Raw genomic sequence first — 21,059 nt, forward strand, 5'->3', positions numbered from 1 at the left:
TGGTTTTTCCACACGCTTCTTGCGACCCTGTTGACTATTTTGAATGAAACGCTTGTTCGATGATCACGCTTCAGAAGCTTTGCAATTTTGAGACTGCTGCATCCCTCTGCAAGATATCTCACTGTTTTTGACTTTTCTGAGCCTGTCAAGTCCTTCTTTTGACCCATTTTGCCAAAGGAAAGGACGTTGCCTAATAATTATGCACACCTGACATAGGGTGTTGATGTCATTAGACCACACCCCTTCTCATTACAGAGATGCACATCACCTAATATGCTTAATTGGTAGTAGGCTTTCGAGCCTATACAGCTTGGAGTAAGACAACATGCATGAAGAGGATGATGTGGACAAAATACTCATTTGCCTAATAATTCTGCACTCCCTGTATGTGTTTTAATAAAATAATTTGTGTTGACCCACTATGGACTTTTAGTCGTATGTCTCTTCTCAAATTTGAACCACGACAAGATCTAATACCTCCTCACTGCACTGCACAGCATACACTACATTGTTTAGTTTGTGTTTGGGAGTTTTATCCTTGGGATGAACCAGTTTTTGTTTGAGTGTATGACTGGGTCTGAAGTGTACTGGGATGTGGTCCTTGGAGAAGACTCTCCTGAGCAGATAAACCTGCTACATTTTACATTTTTTGCCAATTTGATGAAAGCCCAAGTAGGATAACTACATTTTTTAAGTCCGTGAAGGTTCTCAGTCACCCAGATCAGTTTTTTCCAAGCTCCTTAGACCACATGTTTTAAGAGCTTTCTTTACGTGTGTGTCCCTTTCTTTTCCTTTTTGCCTTAGAGGGAACTTTTTCTTCACAGTGTTGCAGGGTCCTGATCACCCCAAGATTGTACAAAGTGTAGGTACTGATCCGGGCTTCTGGTAAACTTTAATGTTTAGTTTGCCATTTTCCTCAGTGTGCACAACATACCAGTGCAGAAATACATCTACTCTTTGACTTGTACCATACTGTGAATCAGTTATTTTTCATTCAATACAGTGGTGTACTGACAGATCCAGGATCAGTCCAAATCAACAGCAGTTTGATCCACGTATGGATTGACGTGTATTTGGGAAAATGTTAGACTGTACATTTAGCAGTGTCTAACAGTATGTGTATGAGAGCCATGTAATGTCCATGTGTGCATGCTGAAAGAGACTGTGCTGGTCTGACCCCCTACTCTTTTCAGGGTGGAGCCTGCTGGAGTCCGATGGTTGAGACCAGGTCTGAGGAAGTGTAAGTGCCTTTTTAATGTGAATCATGAAATCAAAGCAGCACACATTAAACCATCTTCAAACTGTCACATCATTCATTCACATCTCTGATGTCAGGAGTCGTCATCAAAGTGTCAGTCAATAAACAGATGGATCAATAACTGCAGCTGATTCAATAAAATGACTAGATGTTACAATCCCTGATAATACATTGCTTCAAATGGAGAAAGTCTTGAGGGATGGCTGCCTTGAGGAAAGGCAGCCCGGAAACTTTACCAGCAGAACACACCGTTGTGTGCCTCAACTTCCAGGGTGTTTCCATCTTTCATCAAAGGCTATTTTTTATTAGTTGTTTTTTTTTTACCTTCCTTGGTTAGGTTTAGAAATTAGAGATCTGATGTAACCCTGTCAGCATTGATCAGGCCTCGGAGTGTGTCACTGGTTTATGTTAAATTGTTATTTCTCTTCTACTTTCTTTTGTTTAGTTGTATTCCAATTTATTTCCTCCTTTCAGTTCACTACAAGACGAAATGAAATACTTACCTCTTTATTACTTAAAGAACCTTAGTTCTTTAAAGGGATAGAAAAGATGATAGAAGTAAGACAAAAGACACAAAATAGGAGATGGGAGGGCTGGAAGGGGAGCACCCGATCTGGCATCCCACCTCTCCCCACCGGATCAGGCTGTACGCTCTACCTCCCCACTGCATCCCAGAAAAGGGAAAAAGAGCAAAGGGGAGAAGAGTCCAGTGCAGATTTTAAAGCCGGCAGGGCATGATTGCGGATACCGTGTAGGTGTGTCTGCCTTCCTCGTAGCGGCAACACAGACCACGTCATACCGAACAGCTGTATCAGTCAACCAGGGTTTACACAGTAAAATTTCTACTGTTGGGTTTTCTATCCTTTTGACACCCTCTGCTGATCAATCCTGGCTGTGTGTCTCGCGGTTAGCTGACTGCCTTAGCTGCCCAAGTGATGTGAGCCCTCTTTAGCCACAACCAGTTACTGGTACTCTCAGCCGTGTTAGCATATTCTCGTATAGCTTGCCATTGCACCTGTCCTCTGACTCCAATCTCTCTAAGCAGTGTTTGTGTGTTTGTTCTCTCCATCAGATTCCTGTCAACTCACAATCGACAAAAACACAGTACACAGAAACCTCAAACTGTCCGACAACAACATGAAGGTGACATATGTGAAGGAGGTTCAGTCTTATCCTGATCATCCAGACACATTTGATGTTTATCCTCAGCTGCTGTGTAGAAATGGTCTGAGTCGTCGCTGTTACTGGGAGGTCGAGTGGAGAGGAAGAGTTGAGATATCAGTGAGTTACAGACGAATCAGAAGGAAAGAACACACTAATGACTGTGTGTTTGGACGGAATGATCATTCCTGGAGTCTGAACTGCTCTGATGGATTAGGTTACTCTGTCTGGCACAATAATAGACAAACATCTATCTCCTCCTCCTCTGTCTCTAACAGAGCAGCAGTGTATGTGGACTGTCCTGCTGGCACTTTGTCCTTCTACAGAGTCTCCTCTGACACTCTGATCCACCTCCACACCTTCAACACCACATTCACTCAAACTCTTTATCCTGGATTTAATATTTGGCCTGGTTCATCAGTGTGTCTGTGCTGAGTTGAGCGTAAAGATTGTCCTCCTGTTAGAGAAACACTCTGACTGTTGAACAGATCATTCAGGTCTCTACATGTCTGTCTCTTTCACTCAGAAACACTTTTTCAGATTCATGGATTCAATCAGTTGATGTTTGAAACTGTTCTAAACGATTCCTTGTAAATTTCTTCCTCTTCAGTCCTTTAAAGATGGAAGCTCCTATTATTCTAGTATCCACATGTTGTTTTTCTGTTTTTTTCCACTCAAAATTCACAGTGAATATCAGTATGTTGTGTTTCTCTGAAGCTTAGTTCACAACCAGCTCCTCTGCATTTTCAACAAGCTCATTAAAATGAATCCAAACGTTGGATTTCTTTCTTAATGGGATGTTTCCATCATGGCTGAATACGTGGACATCCAATAGTACTCAAATATTAAAGGCATTCAGCATCTCTTATGTTTCTGTCATTATATAAAAACAGCTGGTTTTAAAAACTGATCCAATCAAAGAAACATGAACTTCCATATTGATCAGATCAATACGTACAGCTCTGATGTCACCAACATCTCATTAAACTCTATTGATGTTGATTTGTGGCCCTCTGCTGGTGAGAAGATGAACTGCATGATTTCAGTTTAAAGAACACAGAATCCTCTTTTTTTAATTGTTCAAGGTAAAAATAAAATCAGTTTATCCAACTATTTCCACTGATTGCTGTTAGCTTCTGAAACAAGAAATGATCATTAACACGGTCCTTCACTGTTAACGAACAAGTTACACACTTACGACCACTACATTACACACTAACTACACAAGACAACACCCTAACTACACGAGATTTGCGCTAAATGTCTCAAATCTCTCACGTCTCACAAAACCGCCGTCACTCCTAAAACTTCCCCCTTCCTAAACAACTTAATGCCATGTTGCCATATCATTTTTTGATTGGTCGACATGGTACATTTTTCCACCAAAGGAAAGGGTGGAGGTTTTTGGTTTCGTCTTTGCTCACAGGCGGAGAGTGCTTTCGAGTGTTTTCCTTATAAAACGCCGTTTTTACCGTTTCTTCTTCTTCTTAAATATAAACAACGATAGTATTCAGGAAGAAAACCAAACATTCCATATATTTTTATCCTAACTCCTAACACAATTTAAAAACTGGTATAAAGTCCACACTTTTGTACACGGTTGTACACGTTCTCATTAATGTGGCTTCACTCCACATCAGCCACGCCGCTTTGCTAGTTAAAACACCGGTGTCTCCACTAGAGATGGACCGATCCGATATTACGTATCGGTATCGGTCCGATACTGACCTAAATTACTGGATCGGATATCGGAAAAAAATAAAAAATGTAATCCGATCCATTAAATATCACGAAAGCACCTCACAAAACTTGCAACACGCCGTAACTCACCTCAGAACGTTAGCACGTCGGAGCAGTATGCATCACGTGATAGAGCGGCTGTGGCATGCGGGACCTGTCGGTGGTCTGGATAGCATGTGGAGCTTCGCTAGCAACCTGGCATTTCATCTCCGACAAAGTTATCCCCGAGAGAAGTAAAGCAACTGTGTAAGTCCATCTCTTAATGTTTGTAAAGCATTCCCACGTTAAGCTTAACAAGCGACTGCCTCTCGCTCTCCGGCTGCTACTTCAATCGTGATGATCAGCTGATCGGCTTTTCTGTCGCGAGTCCGTCTCTCTTGTTTGTTTTTGGCCCACTTTGCACCAGAAAGAGGAAACCAGCGGCTGAACAACAACAGCACGTTTAAGCTTGATAAGCTGTTGTTAGAATTTATTTAATGTTACTTTCTACACCAGGATCTTTTTCTACGTAGCTGACGTAACTGTGCAGGGGCGGATCTAGCAAAGTTTAGCCAGGGGGGCCGATAGGGCATGAACAGGGAAAAGGGGGCACAAAGACATACTTTTCTTTCTTATTCTCATTTAAAATGTCGAGCTTTTAATAAATAATTATCTGACACCCAAAGTTTTAATTTGATGTAAAATGAATAGAAGTCAATTACTGTATATAGTGACTATTAAGTCTAATATATATACCCTAGTAAGCTATACTACTTTTTACTTTGGGAAGGTACCATCTGTGCAGTCTGCAATTTTGTTGAAGAAAGATGTTGAATCTATTTAATATTTCTTGAAAAATAATTGATTTCTGTGCATTTTTTTTTCACACTGCATCAAATTAAGGTTGATTACGTCGATTAAGCATCATGAGGTGGCGCGTGAGGGGTGGTTCCCTATTTTTTATTTATTTATTTTTGTTGTTGCTGGGAGTTGGAACCCTATTAGTAAGGTTGCTTAATATTTACGCTAAGTACTCTTTAAAATACCAGAATAGGGAGGATGGTGTAGGTTTAAGTTTATTAGATTGATCAGTATTGCTGAACTATGAAATATTTTTTTTGTATACAGGTATAACAGAATAGCTTTAGTGTAGTTGTTGTTTTAAACTTGAGTATGAACTTGCAGACTTGCAAAATGCAGCAAGATATTTTAAAAAACCGTTTTGTTGATTAAAAAACACTATATCGGATTCATATCGGTATCGGCAGATATCCAAATTTATGATATCGGTATCGGTATCGGACATAAAAAAGTGGTATCGTGCCATCTCTAGTCTCCACATAAGGACGCTGTCATAGCCTGTCAACCACATTGATTAGCTGCGTATATACGGATGCATTGCATTGCTTATTATCTAATGCAAAAACAACTCAATGCACAAAAGCTGTTAGGATTTGGCTTCCTAAGCAGTTGGGATGAACTCTGTTGGTTTCCAAAGAGAGGAATGATTTCACAAACAGGTTAAAAGTGTCAATAAAACATGTGTTAGCAGCTCTGTATTCCGGAGCCAGGTGCTAAGGCTAAGGAGTCTGCAAACATGTCCTGTGGTGTGGTTCAGAAACAGCTCTGTGTCCTTCTTCTGACTGGGGACTACCACTTCAGCCCAGCACCACTGATGTGTGGTGTGCAGCAGGAGGAGGGTCAGGACAGGTGGGCGGAGCCACACAGCTTTGTCCTGGAGGGCTGCGCCCCCGTCTGCCCCGGGTCCTGTGGGGCTTGGCAGTGCTGCTGCCTTAGGCCCCGGTCTGGATGGGCCTGGGCTCCCTTGCCTTGGTGGGTGCCGAAGGACGGGGGTGCCTACTGGGGTCAGCAGGGGAGCTGGCCCCATGCCCCTCCCTTCTTTTCCTCCCCATCCCCGACTGCCTCCCTCTTCCAGCTCCAACACACCCACCCACCCACACAAGTAGGGCCTTGGGTTGGGGGTGTGTCACCAGGGTGCAGGAGAGGCATTCACCCTCGTCCTCTTCTGGCCACCTGTGCCTCAATTTTATTCCACAACTTAGACATCCACATTACTGACACTCTCATAACACATACATACAGGGCCTTGAGGGTGGGCACGTTAACGGTGTCCAGTGGACGGTCTGTGTATTCAACTCCACCTCTGGCGCCGGTGCCCACCCCTCAATTTTAAATCCATGTAGACATTAAGGGTTCTCGGGAGGGGCCGTGCTAACACCTGCTGCTCTCTGGCAGCAGCACCATGCTCTCCCGTGTTTTAAATGCACCTTAGAATAACACGCAGCAACACTACACATGAGCAGGAGGAGGGAGGGTTTGGGGTCTTCACACACCCTCATTCTCTGCTAGCCATTGGGGCGGGGGGGCTGGGAGGAGGTGTTGGCCGTCTGATTGGGATCTGGGATGCGGGGCCTCCCTGCTGCTGCGGAGCCTGGGGCGGTCTGCTTGCCACCACCCCGGTCTAGGTGCCGTTTCGCCCTCTTGGGGCGAGGGTACCTGGACCCAGGGTATAGAGTATGTTTGGGGAGTGTGATTGTGTGTACATGTCCATTTATGTCTATCCTTGCGTTGGGTGAGTGCTAAGTATTTGTATATGTGTGCATGAGGGTGGGAATGCATGTTTGTGTCTATATGTCAGGTCGGGTCTTAGACTCCACCTCTCTGGGAACTCCCAGGCCCTTCAAAGTATGGAGGCCTATCTCCTGTTAAGGGTTCAAATATTGAGGAGGGATACAGGAGGAATTCCAAAATAACAACACCGATCCCGCCGGGTGGAGTCAAACGATGATTTTAATGAACACGCATGGGAGATGAACACTGTATGCAGACAGCATCGATCTCGCTCGAACAATACACTATCAGTTGTTTTTATACCATCAGGGAAATTTATAACTGTCACGGTTCTGGGTCAGTTTCGACCCAATATTTTGAGTTTTGATTGTTAATTTCTTTTTGAATGATTGTTGTGGTTTGGGCGCCATGGGTATTATTATTATAATGATGATTATTATTAGAATTCTATTTATTCATGTTTAAGGATTTGTTCTCAGTTGTATCTCACGTTTAGTTTAGTTCAGGTTCCATGTGTCATTCTCTGTCTGTCTGTCTCTCAGTGTCAGGTCTGCGTCTCATGTGAGTGTGTTCAGTTTTACCTTTGTCTCGTCTTGTTGATTATTCCCAGCTGTGTCCACCACCTGTGTGTATTCCCCTGTGTTTCTCTCTGTGTATTTAAGTCGTGTCCTCTGTCATTGTAGTTGCTGGTCCGTCTGTGTATTCACCATGTTTCATCCGTGTGTTCCCTGCTGTCTACCATCGTCTGCCTCTGCTCGCCCTCCTTCATGATTGTGTTCTGGTTTCTGCGCTGTAGTTCAGTTGTTTTCCAGTATAGTTTAGTTTGTCTTTGTCTTTGTTTGCCATTTTCCCTTTGCCGTTTATTCAATAAACCACCTTCACGACTGCCTGCGCTTGGATCCTCCTTCATCTCTTCCACACGGCTCTTCTCACTCGCTGTGACAATAACGCCCTCTCATGCGTTAAGCAGGTACAATATATGCATACGTCAAATCAAAACCACAATGACTTTTAACACGGTTTGAAAAAGCAACATCGCCTCGTCTGCATTCCTGTCGCTGCCGGACGCTCGCTTATCGTCTGGAACATCAGGCACACATTCTGCAACAAACTGTTCTTTTGCAGGCACAATTTTAAAGTTGCAAGCTTTTACAAAATATTATTTGAACCTTCACCTACCCCTGAGTCTAACTGCTGTGTGTGTGTGTGTGTGTGTGTGTGTGTGTGTGTGTGTGTGTGTGTGTGTGTGTGTGTGTGTGTGTGTGTGTGTGTGTGTGTGTGTGTGTGGCTCGACCTCACACGAACGTTGTCTTATTAGAAGAGAGGCCAATTCTCATGTGCGGACGCTTCGCTCTTTGCTTCTTTTATTGATTTTTATTGATTTTTATGCTGATTTTTTCACTTTTTTCCTTATGAGCTTACCTGCGATAACGTGGAGGTAAATGGACTGTGTGGAAATGAAACAACCTTGCCTTTGACTCAAAACAATGGCGATGAGCAAGCTAGTACACAGCTAAGGAGCACAGATAACATGACCAAAAAAGTAGACTCTGTGCATTATTATAAATCCTCAAGTGATAATCCCCCCTTGGACTGTCTTGGTGCAAAACCAAGACATAAATCATGTCTCCTGGAAGGGGGAGGACGTATCACAGGCAGGGCACAACGAGCTGAAATCTCTGAAACCGACTGGCCTTCACTTCCTACGAGACAGAGAAGCTCTTCTACCCCTGTATACGAGAGGAAACAGGACTGGACAACCGTGAACAGGAAGGTTAACAACAAACCTCCAAAACAACTGAATGTGAAACTGCACAACAGATTTGCTCCACTATCAAAGGACCCTGGATCTATATCAGACAACCATCCATCTAAAAGTAGCGAAGTAAGGTCTGAAAATCTGTTGAAAAGTGAAAGGCCACAGGGAAAGCTAAAGGCTAGGCCTGAAACTCTGATTGTGGGTGACTCTGCCGTAAAGGATGTACAAAGGATGTGCGGTAAGAACACTAAAGTCCTCTGCTTTCCTAAGGATATGGTCAACAACCTGAAGGAGAGAATTCTTCAAATTGCAGATGAATATCCAACTATGACAAACATTGTTCTGCATACAGGGTCAGACGATGTGTCCAAACAACAGTCGGAGGTTCTGAAACGGGACTTTACTGGATTACTAAATACTGTAAACTCTCTGAATGCAGCTGTATTCATCAGTGGACCTGTACCGCCGGTCAGAGGAGGAGACGAGAGATTCAGCAGGTTGTTTGCACTGAATAAATGGCTCATATCAGCATGTGCTGACCACTCGGTGCATTTTATCAACAACTTTAATATTTTTTGGGAACGCAGGCATCTGTTTAAAGCAAATGGATTTAATTTTAACAAGTCAGGGGTGAAACTGTTCACCTCCAACTTGTTTTATTCCATACGTCATCCATCTGTGCTTGGTGCCAAGGCTGAGATAAACGAGGAGTTATCTCATAAAGAGGAACAAACAGTACTCCAAGAACAGACAAAGCCCAGCAGAAACCTTGAGGAGGAGCTCCATCTGCCCCCACCCGGGAAGAGCCTCAGAAAGGAGAGACATCTGAGGGGTCCCTATTTGCCTCCAACTCTCTCAACAACACCAACGACCAGGACCAGGGACCACAATCTTCCCCAGTCCCCCAAACCCCTGACAGGCCATCACCCTCCTCACCCTCCCTTTCTCCCTCCTCCCCACACCTGAAATTCACTGAGGAGATGATGGAGCGGGTCAATGCTGGGCTCAGATCTACCCCCCGACCCAATCCCTTTTTGTCCCCCATAAACCCCCCACCAGAGCAGCTAAAGGTTCGCCATCGAGCCCCGCCCTCAACAGAGCAATCGAAGTCACATTGCCCAGCCTCGCCCCCCTTAGTTCCTCCTTACCACCTTCATGCTCTGTCTCCGCAGTCTGATGTGTGATCTCTTTTTTTCTTTTACTACATCTTATTAATATTTTGCTCTTTACTATTTGTTTTATTTATTTTTTGTTATTTATTTATTTTCTACTGTACCATTCTGCTGAGTGATTGTCTTCTGCTCATCAAATACATTTCATTGCAATGTTGACCCTGTGCTAACTTGCATATGACAAAGAAAACTGAAAATTGAAAAAAGGACCGGAAAAGGATGGATTGTAGTGGGCTTGTAATGTAAATGTGGTCTGATTAAATGTGACATTAATGGTGATGCTGCATCAAACCTGATAAAACAGTTCTATTAGTGGGTCTGTGTGATCAGCATCAGTGGGTTAAGGTGAGGCCTTGACTAGTAAAACGTCATGTTGGTGTATGACAACGCATGAGCCAACATCAGACTCCGAGCGCTGGTAGCTCCATAGTGTTGCAAAGAAACTATTAAATGTGCAAATTTTAAAATCAGAGGCTCTTCTAACACAGGAGCCATGTTGAGTTTAGATCACAGCCGACCACCGGCAGTCTGAAATGGAATGAATGAATGGAATGAAGCCCATTGAGCAGGTCTAAACAGGAACGCACCCATTTGTATACGTGGCAATAATGTGGCTGCAGCTGACACAGGATTGGTTCAAACTAAACATCATTTCACAGAGTTCCCAAATAAACTCACGTTTTCGTCTTTGAAGATCATCATAAAGTAGAATTTATGGTCCAGAAGAAACAGCAGGAGGTTTGAGCACTTCTGATGCAGCAGAAACAGGATTTGGAGGAAGATCTTAATAGATTAGAAAGAATTGGAACGATCCACATTTGCATCCATTCACGGTACATTTGACATCTGAACACGTTTGTACACATGATGAAAGGACAGATGGTGTTTGTGTGTCTTTCTTAAACTTAGTGTGAATGTTTCATCATGTAGAACTACTTAGAACAAAGTCTTTGGGAACATTTGGAGAACACATTTAGGAACGTAAGTAACATCCTGGTAGAACATTTTCTTAAAGCAAAGCAGAGCTGCAACATGACTGTGAGGATTCAGAAGAATAAAGTCAGAATACTTTTATTATTATGAAGACTAAGACCAGGAGTGACATGTTTAGCCGCATGTTCTCCTTAAATTGCTGGCTGCCTGACTGGTGTCCCAGAAACGATGTGGGCTTCATAGATAATTGGCAAACCTTCTGGAGGAAACCTGGTCTTGTTAGGAGAGACGGCATCCATCCCACTTTGGATGGAGCAGCTCTCATTTCTAGAAATATGGACAAATTTATTAAACCCCCCAAAATATGACTATCCAGAGTTGGGACCAGGAAGCAGAGTTGCAGTCTTACACGCCTCTCTGCAGCTTCTCTCCTCCTGCTACCCCCCCAAAAACCCATCTCCATAGAGCAGGGGTGCCCAATCCCGGTCCTCGAGAGCTACTATCCTGCAGCTTTTCAGAATCAATCAGAATCAGAATACTTTATTGATCCCTGGGGGAAATTATTTTTTGTTACAGTGCTCCATTATAAACCAACATTAAGACAAGACAGACAATACACTAACTAAGAATAGTACAATATATACATACATACATACATACATACATACATAACTCACTCATAAATAAATAGTTGGAAAAGAAACGTGTAGTTGTAGCAGTAAACAGTGTGTTAAGTGGATGCGTTGTACAGGGAGCCACAGGCAGGAATGATTTCCTGTGTCGTTCAGTGGTGCATCATGGGTAATCTCAGTCTCTCACTGAACGAGCTCCTGTGACTGACCAGCATGTCATGGAGTGGGTGGGAGGTGTTATCCAACATTGTCTTTATCTTAGACAGCATCCGCCTCTCCGACACCACCTTGAGGGAGTCCAGCTCCATCCCCACAACATTGCTGGCCTTACGGATTAGTTTATTAAGTCTGTTGGCATCTGCGACCCTCAGCCTGCTCCCCCAGCATGCAACAGCATAGAGGATCGCACTGGCCACAACAGACTCATAGAAAATCCTCAGCATTTTCTGGCATATGTTGAAGGACCTCAGTCGCCTCAAGAAATAGAGACGGCTCTGGCCCTTCCTGTAAAGTGCTGTGGTGTTTTTAGCCCAGTCCAGTTTATTGTCAATGTGTACTCCAAGGTATTTATAGTCCTCCACAATGTCAACACTGACCCCCTGGATTGAAACAGGGGTCAAGTGTTTCCTGGTCTTCCTGAAGTCCACGATCAGTTCCTTGGTCTTTGCCACGTTGAGCTGCAGATGATTCTGCTCACACCACGTGACAAAGGAGTCGACCACAGCCCGGTACTCTGTCTCATCATCCCTGCTGATGCATCCAACCACCGCAGAGTCATCAGGAAACTTCTGAAGATGGCAGGTCTCTGTGCAGTGGCTGAAGTCTGTGGTGTAGAGGGTGAAGAGGAAGGGGGAGAGGACAGTCCCCTGTGGTGCCCCTGTGTTGCTGATCACCTTGTCAGACACACACTGTGGGAGACGTACATATTGTGGTCTTCCTGTCAGGTAATCAACAATCCAGGACACCAGAGAAGCATCCACCTGCATCGCTGCTAACTTATCACCCAGGAGGGTCGGCCTGATGGTGTTGAAAGCACTGGAAAAGTCAAAAAACATGACCCTCACAGTGCTCGCCGGCTGGTCCAGATGGGTGTAGACACGATTGAGCAGGTAGATGATGGCGTCCTCAGTTCCGAGACGAGGCTGATAAGCGAACTGAAGGGGATCCAGGTGTGGTCTTACTATGGGTCGCAGCTGGTCCAGGATGAGCCTTTCCAGGGTCTTCATGATGTGGGAGGTCAGTGCCACAGGCCTGTAATCCTGGGGGCCACTGGGACGTGGCGTCTTTGGTACAGGGACGAGGCATGATGTCTTCCACAACACCGGGACCCTCTGCAGACTCAGACTCAGCATAAACAGTTTATGAAAGACTCCACACAGCTGGGGGGCACAGGTCTTGAGGACAAGGGGACTCACTCCGTCTGGTCCAGCAGACTTGCCTGAGTGAAGTCTCCTCATTTGCATCTCAACCTGGTATTGAGTGAAGGTGATGGGTGGGGGAGGGGTGTCAGGAATCTCACAGGAGGCAACATGTGAAGAGAGAGGCTGGCACAGTGGTGTGGCTCTGGATTCCAGGCTGACTACAGGTGAGGTTGTGGGGGTGGGAGCAGACACTGTGGTGTCGAATCTATTGAAAAACAGATTCAACTCGTTGGCTCTATTCTCACCTCCCTCAGTTCCCCTGCTGTTGGTTGGCCTGAATCCAGTGATGGTCTTCATGCCCCTCCACACCTCTCCCATGCTGTTCTGCTGGAGTTTCCACTCCAGCTTCCTCCTGTAATTGTCCTTAGCCTCTCTGATCTTGTCCTTTAGTAACACCTGGGTCTTCCTCACCTCCTCTTTGTTGCCCCCTCTGAAAGCCCTCTTCTTCTTGTTGAGGAGGGCTTTGATGCATCCCTACTCCAACACAGCTGAATCAAATGGTTTGATCTCTTCAGCATGCCATCGTGTTTGGCAAAGGCCTGATAACAAGCCATTCATTTGATTCAGGTGTGTGGGAACAAGGATGCATCTAAAAGCTGCAGGACGGTAGCTCTCGAGGACCGGGATTGGGCACCCCTGCCATAGAGACTGTGTCAGCTTCCAAAAAGACAAAAAACAAACTAAAAACCAGCAACAAACAACTTAAACATAAACAATTACAAAGAAAGAACAATACAGTATCCACATCTGAACCAAAGAGTAAAACAGTGACATGTGGATTATTAAATATTAGGTCTCTCTCCTCCAAGTCTCTGTTAGTACATGACTTAATAATTGATCAACAAATTGATTTACTCTGCCTTACAGAAACCTGGTTGCAGCAGGATGATTATGTTAGTTTAAATGAATCAACACCCCCGAGTCATTCTAACTACCAGAAATCTCGAAGCACAGGCCGAGGGGGCGGTGTGGCAGCAATGTTTCACACCAGCCTATTAATTAATGAAAGACCAAGACAGAGTTTTGATTCATTTGAAAGCCTGATGCTTAACATTGTCCACCCCAGCTGTGAAACTCAGAAACCAGTCTGACTTGTTATCATCTATCGTCCACCTGGGCCTTACACACAGTTTCTGTCTGATTTCTCAGACTTTATATCTAATTTAGTTCTGAGCTCAGATAAAATAATTATTGTGGGTGATTTTAACATCCATGTAGATGCTAAAAATGACAGCCTCAACATGGGATTTAATCTGTTATTGGACTCAATTGGTTTCTCTCAAAATGTAAAAGAACCCACCCACCACTTTAATCACACTCTAGATCTTGTTTTAACATATGGCATAGAAACTGAACATTTCACAGTGTTTCCTGAAAACCCTCTCCTGTCTGATCATTTCCTGATAACATTTACATTTACAATAATTGATTACACAGCGGTGAAGAGTAGACTTTATCAAAGTAGATGTCTTTCTGAAAGTGCTGTAACTAAGTTTAAGAATATAATCCACCCACTGTTAACATCTCCAATGCCCTGTACCAACACAGAGCACAGCAGCTATCTGAACGCTACCCCAACAGAGGTCGATTATCTTGTTAATAATTTCACCTCCTCACTACGTACGACTCTGGATACTGTAGCTCCTGTGAAAACTAAGGCCTCAAATCAGAAGTACCTGACTCCATGGTATAATTCTCAAACACGTACCCTAAAGCAGATGACTCGTAATCTGGAGAGGAAATGGCGTGTCACAAATCTAGAGGATCATCATTTAGCCTGGAGAAATACTTTGCTGCTTTATAAGACAGCCCTCCGCAAAGCCAGAACATCTTACTATTCATCACTGATTGAAGAAAATAAGAACAACCCCAGGTTTCTCTTCAGCACTGTAGCCAGGCTGACAAACAGTCAGAGCTCTTTTGAGCCAACCATCCCTTTAACGTTAACTAGTAATGACTTCATGAACTTATTCACAAATAAAATTTTTATCATTAGAGAAAAAATTACCAATAATCATCCCACAGATGTAATATTATCTACAGCTACTCTTAGTACCATTGATGCTAAGTTAGACTCTTTTTCTCTAATTGAGCTTTCTGAGTTAACTTCAATAATTACTTCCTCCAAACCATCAACGTGTCATTTAGACCCCATTCCTACAAAACTGCTCAAAGAAGTCCTGCCATTAATTAATTCTTCGATCTTAAATATGATAAACCTACCTCTAATGATCGGCTATGTACCACAGGCCTTCAAGCTGGCTGTAGTTAAACCTTTACTCAAAAAGCATCTCTAGACCCAGCAGTCTTAGCTAATTATAGGCCAATCTCCAACCTTCCTTTCATATCAAAAATCCTTGAAAGAGTAGTTGTCAAACAGCTAACAGATCATCTGCAGAGGAATGGTTTATTTGAAGAGTTTCAGTCAGGTTTCAGAGCTCAGCACAGAACAGAAACAGCTTTAGTGAAGGTTACAAATGATCTTCTTATGGCCTCTGACAGTGGACTCATCTCTGTGCTTGTCCTGCTAGACCTCAGTGCAGCATTCGATACTGTCGACCATAATATCCTATTAGAGCGATTAGAACATGCTGTAGGTATTACAGGTACTGCGCTGCAGTGGTTTGTATCATATCTATCTAATAGACTCCAGTTTGTGCATGTAAATGGAGAGTCCTCTACACACACTGAGGTTAATTATGGAGTTCCACAGGGTTCAGTGCTAGGACCAATTCTGTTTACATCATACATGCTTCCCTTAGGCAGCATCATTAGAAGACATAGCATACATTTTCACTGCTATGCTGATGACACCCAGCTCTATCTTTCCATGAAGCCAGATAACACACACCAATTAGTTAAACTGCAGGAATGTCTTAAAGACATAAAGACCTGGATGGCCGCTAACTTTCTGCTTCTTAATTCAGATCAAACTGAGGTTATTGTACTCGGCCCTGAAAAGCTTAGAAATATGGTATCTAACCAGATTCTTACTCTGGATGGCATTACCTTGGCCTCCAGTAACGCTGTGAGGAACCTTGGAGTCATTTTTGACCAGGACATGTCCTTCAACGCTCATATTAAACAAATATGTAAGACTGCTTTCTTCCATTTGCACAACATCTCTAAAATTAGAAATATCCTGTCTCAGAGTGACGCTGAAAAACTAGTTCATGCATTTATTACTTCCAGGCTGGATGACTGTAATTCATTATTATCAGGAAGTCCAAAAAACTCGCTGAAAAGCCTTAAGCTAATTCAAAATGCTGCAGCAAGAGTCCTGACAGGGACTAGAAAGAGAGAGCAGATTCCCTTCATTGGCTTCCTGTTAAATCCAGAATTGAATTCAAAATCCTGCTCCTCACATACAAGGTCTTAAATAATCAGGCCCCATCTTATCTTAATGACCTTGTAGTACCATATCACCCTATTAGAGCACTTCACTCTCGATCTGCAGGCCTACTTGTTGTTCCTAGAGTATTTAATTTTTTTATTTTTTTTTGTCCCGTTTGGATCTATAGCCATCAGAATTGTTGTCTTAAGGCCAAGAAAGATGCCAAGCGGATTTATTTTACCAAGTGGATCATCATGGCCTTGCCATATTGGTCCATTTGATCGACCTTTATTATAATTATGAATTTATTTTATTTTCAGTTGCTACAAACGGGACAGACATGACTGTGGGATATGACAGGGGGAAAGAATGAAAGAAGGTTCAAGGTTCAAGGTTCAAGGTTCTTTATTTGTCACATGCATAGTTATACAAGTATAACACACAGTGAAATGTAGCCTGACACGCTCCTCGACATGTGGGGGGGTGTAGAGGAAGAACATTATATATATATATATACCGTATTTTCACAACCATAAGGCGCACTTAAAAGTCTTAGATTTTCTTCAAAAAGTACGGCGCGCCCTATAGCGCTGTGCGCCCTTTGTGTTGTAAGGAGGACGTAGTAGAGAACACCATGAGAACGCTAAAGGGTGAAGTGTGTGCGTTGACTTTATCGCACATACCTGTATAAAAGAACAGGTATGTGCGTTATGCAGGACACCGTTGTTTTAACAACCCTGAAAATGGCAAAGAGACACGCTTACGAAGCACAGTTTAAACTGAAGGCCATCAGCTACGCGGAGGAACATGGAAATCGAGCAGCGGCGAGAGAATTTAAGGTTAATGAATCGATGGTTCGCAAGTGGAGGAAGCTGGAAAACAAGCTCCGACAGGTCAAGAAGACGCAGCTGAGTTTCCGCAGACATAAGGCGATCATCGAGCAAAGAACGAGCGGGAGAAGCGTTTCGACGGTCACCATTCGGCTAAAAGCAGTTTCACTTTCACTTTTCACTTTTTCCATCCGGACCAGGACTACGGTAGCGCAGCAACTTCCAGCGGATTATAAGGAAAAGCTGGCCATCTTCCGCTCCTACTGCAGCAAACACATCGGCGACAAACACATCCAGCGATGGATGACCGATGGAGACCACACCAAGAGTGGAAGGCAGCGCCGGGCGAGTTACGCCACAATTTGCCAATGGATTGTAGATGCTTGGGCTAACATGGCTGCTGGCACTGTTGTTCGAGCTTCCGCAAAAGCCGACATCATTTCCGAGGAGCCGCACGGCACGGAAAGTGACTCTGACAGTGAAGAAAGTGAACCTGGCATGTTTGATGGAGATTTAGCGCAGCTGTTCAATTCAGACACAGAGGATGAGGACTTCGATGGGTTTGATTGATGATAAAAATGTGAGTACCAAACTTTGTTTTGCTCCTGCTTTATTTTTAAATACGCACACTTGTATGCTTGTGTGTTGTTGATGATGACGATTACTGGTAATAAAAATGTGAGTAAGGTACCGAACTCAGGTTTGCTCCCGCTTTATTTTTAAATACGCATACGGTACTTGTATGCGCCCTATGATCCAGTGCGCCTTATGTGTGTGTGTTAAATACAGTAATGGCACACATAACTGAGACTGCGCCTTTTAGCACAGTGCGTCTTATGGTCGTGAAAATACGGTAGTATATACACTGGGTGAATGTGCAGTAGTAGCAGCAAGCAGGTGAATTCTGTACATTAATATGAATAGACATCTGACTATTTTACAGGATAGACAATATAAACATATTTAAAATTAAAGGAATTTGGAATGTACATTGTGCCTTGGTTTAGAGTGTCTGGAAGAGAGTCCTGTCTCAGTCAGTTATAGATGATGTGAGAGGGCGGGTGTGTGTGTTTAGGGCACGTATGGCTTGGGGATAGAAGCTCCTCTTGAGTCTCTCTGTCCTTGCCCGGATGATGCGGAACCTTCTACCAGATTGCAGAAGTTGGAACAGTTTGTTGCCAGGATGGGACGGGTCCTTCAGTATCTGCGCTGCTCTAGTCCGGCATCTCCTGGTGTAGGTGTCCTGAAGCGGGGGGAGAGCAATCCTGCAGCAGTGTTCTGCTGTACGGATCACTCTCTGGAGAGCTTTTTGGTCCTTCACACAGCTGTTCCCGAACCACGATGTCATGTTCTGTGTGAGGATGCTCTCCACAGCGCCTGTATAGAAAATCCTGAGGATCTTTGGAGAGACCCTGAACTTCCTCAGTTGTCGTAGGTGATACAGGCGCTGCCTAGCCTTTTTGGTCTGGACCTGAATGTGGGCAGCCCATGTCAGGTCTGAGGAGATGTGGACACCAAGATACTTGAAGGACTGCACCCTCTCCACTGGAGCTCCATTGATGATAATGGGCTTGTAGTCTCTGTGCTGACCCCTTCTGAAGTCCACCACCAGCTCCTTGGTCTTGCTGACGTTCAGCTGGAGGTGGTTGTCCTGGCACCACGATGCCAGATTCTTCACTTCATCCATGTAGGCCGCCTCATCGTTGTTGGAGATGGCACCCAACACCACTGTGTGGTCAGCAAACTTCACAATGGTGTTGGAGTCATGGGTGGCCACACAGTCTGAAGTGTAGAGGGAGTAGAGCAGTGGCGAGAGGACACATCCCTGAGGTGCTCCTGTGTTGATGGTGATGCATGAAAAGAGAGGGAGAGAAAGAAAACCAAAGGGGAGAAGAGACGGTGAGAAGGGGGGGGAAGAGAGAAAAAAAAAACAAACAAACAAAAAAACCAAAACACCTGGGTCACCTGTATGGAGAAAAAAAAACAGAAGAGAAAGCAAACAACAAAGAGCAACATAATAAGAAAAAAAAGCACCATCACAATAAACTAGCTAGCAGTAGATATCAATAGTTACTAAATAATAAACGGTATTGTGCAGCACGCAAGATAGACAGCGCACAGTGTGCTTTGAGGCAGCAGCCAAGAAAGCTGTAGTCTGCGTCTGTGAATACCCATGTGTACACCTGTGTGCATACCTGTGTGGATCAGCATGCTTGCATTCCAAAGGTTTCTCCATGTAATGATCTGCTAGGGAGTGTGGGGAGCCACAGCCCTGTCCTTTATGGTATCAAGCAGGTATGGAGGAGATCAAAACTCCAGACATCCAGAGGCCCCCAGAACACAAGAGACCAAGGAAGACCCACAGAGGGGCAGCTGCGCCACTGTCCCAGAAAGAGCTGAGGAGAGTCCCAGATGAGGGCTTATTCAGAAGCTGCGGAGCAGAAGCCAGGGGGAGTTGCAGTGACGCGCCTGTGAGCTCCGCCGGCAGCCAGCTGTGCCTGAGTGACCGAGCCCCAGGCCGAGAGGCCGGGAGCACCCCACCTCCGAAGTGGCCGCACTTCAGGCAGCACTTCCTGAGGCTGAGGGCACGGAAGCCGGGACCGCAGCAGGCGGAGATGATGATGCAGACACGAAGGCTGGACCAGACGATGAAGCAGACACGAAGGCTGGCCCAGACGATGAAGCAGACACGAAGGCTGGACCAGACGAGGATGCAGACACGAAGGCTGGACCAGACGAGGATGCAGACACGAAGGCTGGACAAGGCGAGGCTGATGAGGACGCTGAAGCTGGGCCAGGCGAGGCTGATGAGGACGCTGAAGCTGATGCTGGACCAGGCGAGGCTGATGAGGAAGCAGAAGCTGGACCAGGCGATGCTGAAGCAGAAGCTGAAGCTGGACCGGGCGAAGGTGAAGCTGGACCGGGCGAAGGTGAAGCTGGACCGGGCGAAGGTGAAGCTGGACCCGGGCGAAGGTGAAGCAGAAGCTGGACCAGGCAAGGCTGAAGCAGAAGCTGAAGCTGGACCAGGCGAAGCTGAAGCAGAAGCTTAAGCTGAAGCTGGACCAGGCGAAGGTGAAGCTGGGCCAGGCGAAGGTGAAGCTGGGCCAGGCGAGGCAGAAGCTGGGCCAGGCGGTAGCGCTGCAGGTGGTGGTACTGCCGGAGGTGGCGCTGCAGCCACAGGTGGTGAAGCAGCCACAGGTGGTAAGGCAGCCACAGGTGGTAAGGCAGCCACAGGTGGCCGGACGGGCTCCTCGGGCCCCCCAGCTAGCGAAACAGGAGGCTGAACGGGCTCCTCGGGCCCCCCCAGCTAGTGAAACAGGAGGCTGGACGGGCTCCTCGGGCCCCCCAGCTAGTGAAACAGGAGGCTGGACGGGCTCCTCGGGCCCCCCAGCAAAAACAGCCGCAGAACCAGCGGGCACCGGGGCCCCTGGCACACATGAAACAAAACCAGTAGGCACACGGGCCGCTGGCACACATGAAACAAAACCAGTAGGCACATGGGCCGCTGGCACACATGAAACAAAACCAGTAGGCACATGGGCCTCTGGCACACGTGAAACAAAACCAGTAGGCACATGGGCCTCTGGCACACATGAAACAAAACCAGTAGGCACATGGGCCTCTGGCACACACGAAACAAAACCAGTAGGCACATGGGCCTCTGGCACACATGAAACAAAACCAGTAGGCACATGGGCCTCTGGCACACATAAGGAGGGCTGCAACTGCGCAGAGCACTGACCCTGCTCAGGCAGTGACAGCCCGGTGCAGTTCACAGCTGGCATCTTGGCCACCAGGGGTCCAGAGTAAGCTGAGGGCAGTAACCCAGCCTCTGGGGAAGCCCCGGAGTGAGCAACAGTCTCTAATGTTGCCAGCTTTTGAGGAAGTCCGAAGTGAAACAGTTTGTCTCCCTGCTCAGAAACAGCGGTGGAAAAGCAGTGTGAAGGTTGTGACTCAGCCATTAACTGAATTATGGGTTGCGGCGATGCTAGCGGTGGTGGTGGCTGAGTGGCTGACTGGAGCGGCGGCAGAACATGTAATTGTGCCCTTAGGGAGGCTAACGGTGGAGCTACAGACTTGGAAGCTTGTAGCTGGACACAGAACTGAGCCGGAGAATGGCAATAAAGTCCTGGCTCAGAAGGAGCGGCAGCGACACAGTCTGTCAGTTTTACAGCGGGTTTGTACACGCCCACTTGGGAAGGATCCGTTACCACGAAGGTAGGTAAGCGATCCATACAGTCTCCCATC

General features: G+C 45.5%; 2 protein-coding genes across 4 annotated transcripts in view; one reads left to right on the forward strand and one right to left on the reverse strand.

Moving 5' to 3' along the window:
* Nucleotides 1-3,529, forward strand: part of LOC113028704 (uncharacterized) — a 49,579-nt gene extending 46,050 nt beyond the window's left edge. Inside the window, exons 13-14 of the mRNA XM_080306291.1 lie at nucleotides 1,194-1,240; nucleotides 2,331-3,529. Of these exons, the coding sequence (XP_080162417.1) occupies nucleotides 1,194-1,240; nucleotides 2,331-2,854 (571 nt within the window). The 3' untranslated portion in view covers nucleotides 2,855-3,529. The remainder of the gene's footprint in view (nucleotides 1-1,193; nucleotides 1,241-2,330) is intronic.
* The window catches only part of LOC113029840 (uncharacterized), a 272,650-nt gene that overhangs the window by 212,937 nt on the left and 38,654 nt on the right, over nucleotides 1-21,059 (reverse strand). The window lies entirely within an intron of this gene.

This window comes from Astatotilapia calliptera, chromosome 9 (genome assembly GCF_964374335.1).
Source record: "Astatotilapia calliptera chromosome 9, fAstCal68.1, whole genome shotgun sequence".
Taxonomy (NCBI): Eukaryota; Metazoa; Chordata; class Actinopteri; order Cichliformes; family Cichlidae; genus Astatotilapia; species Astatotilapia calliptera.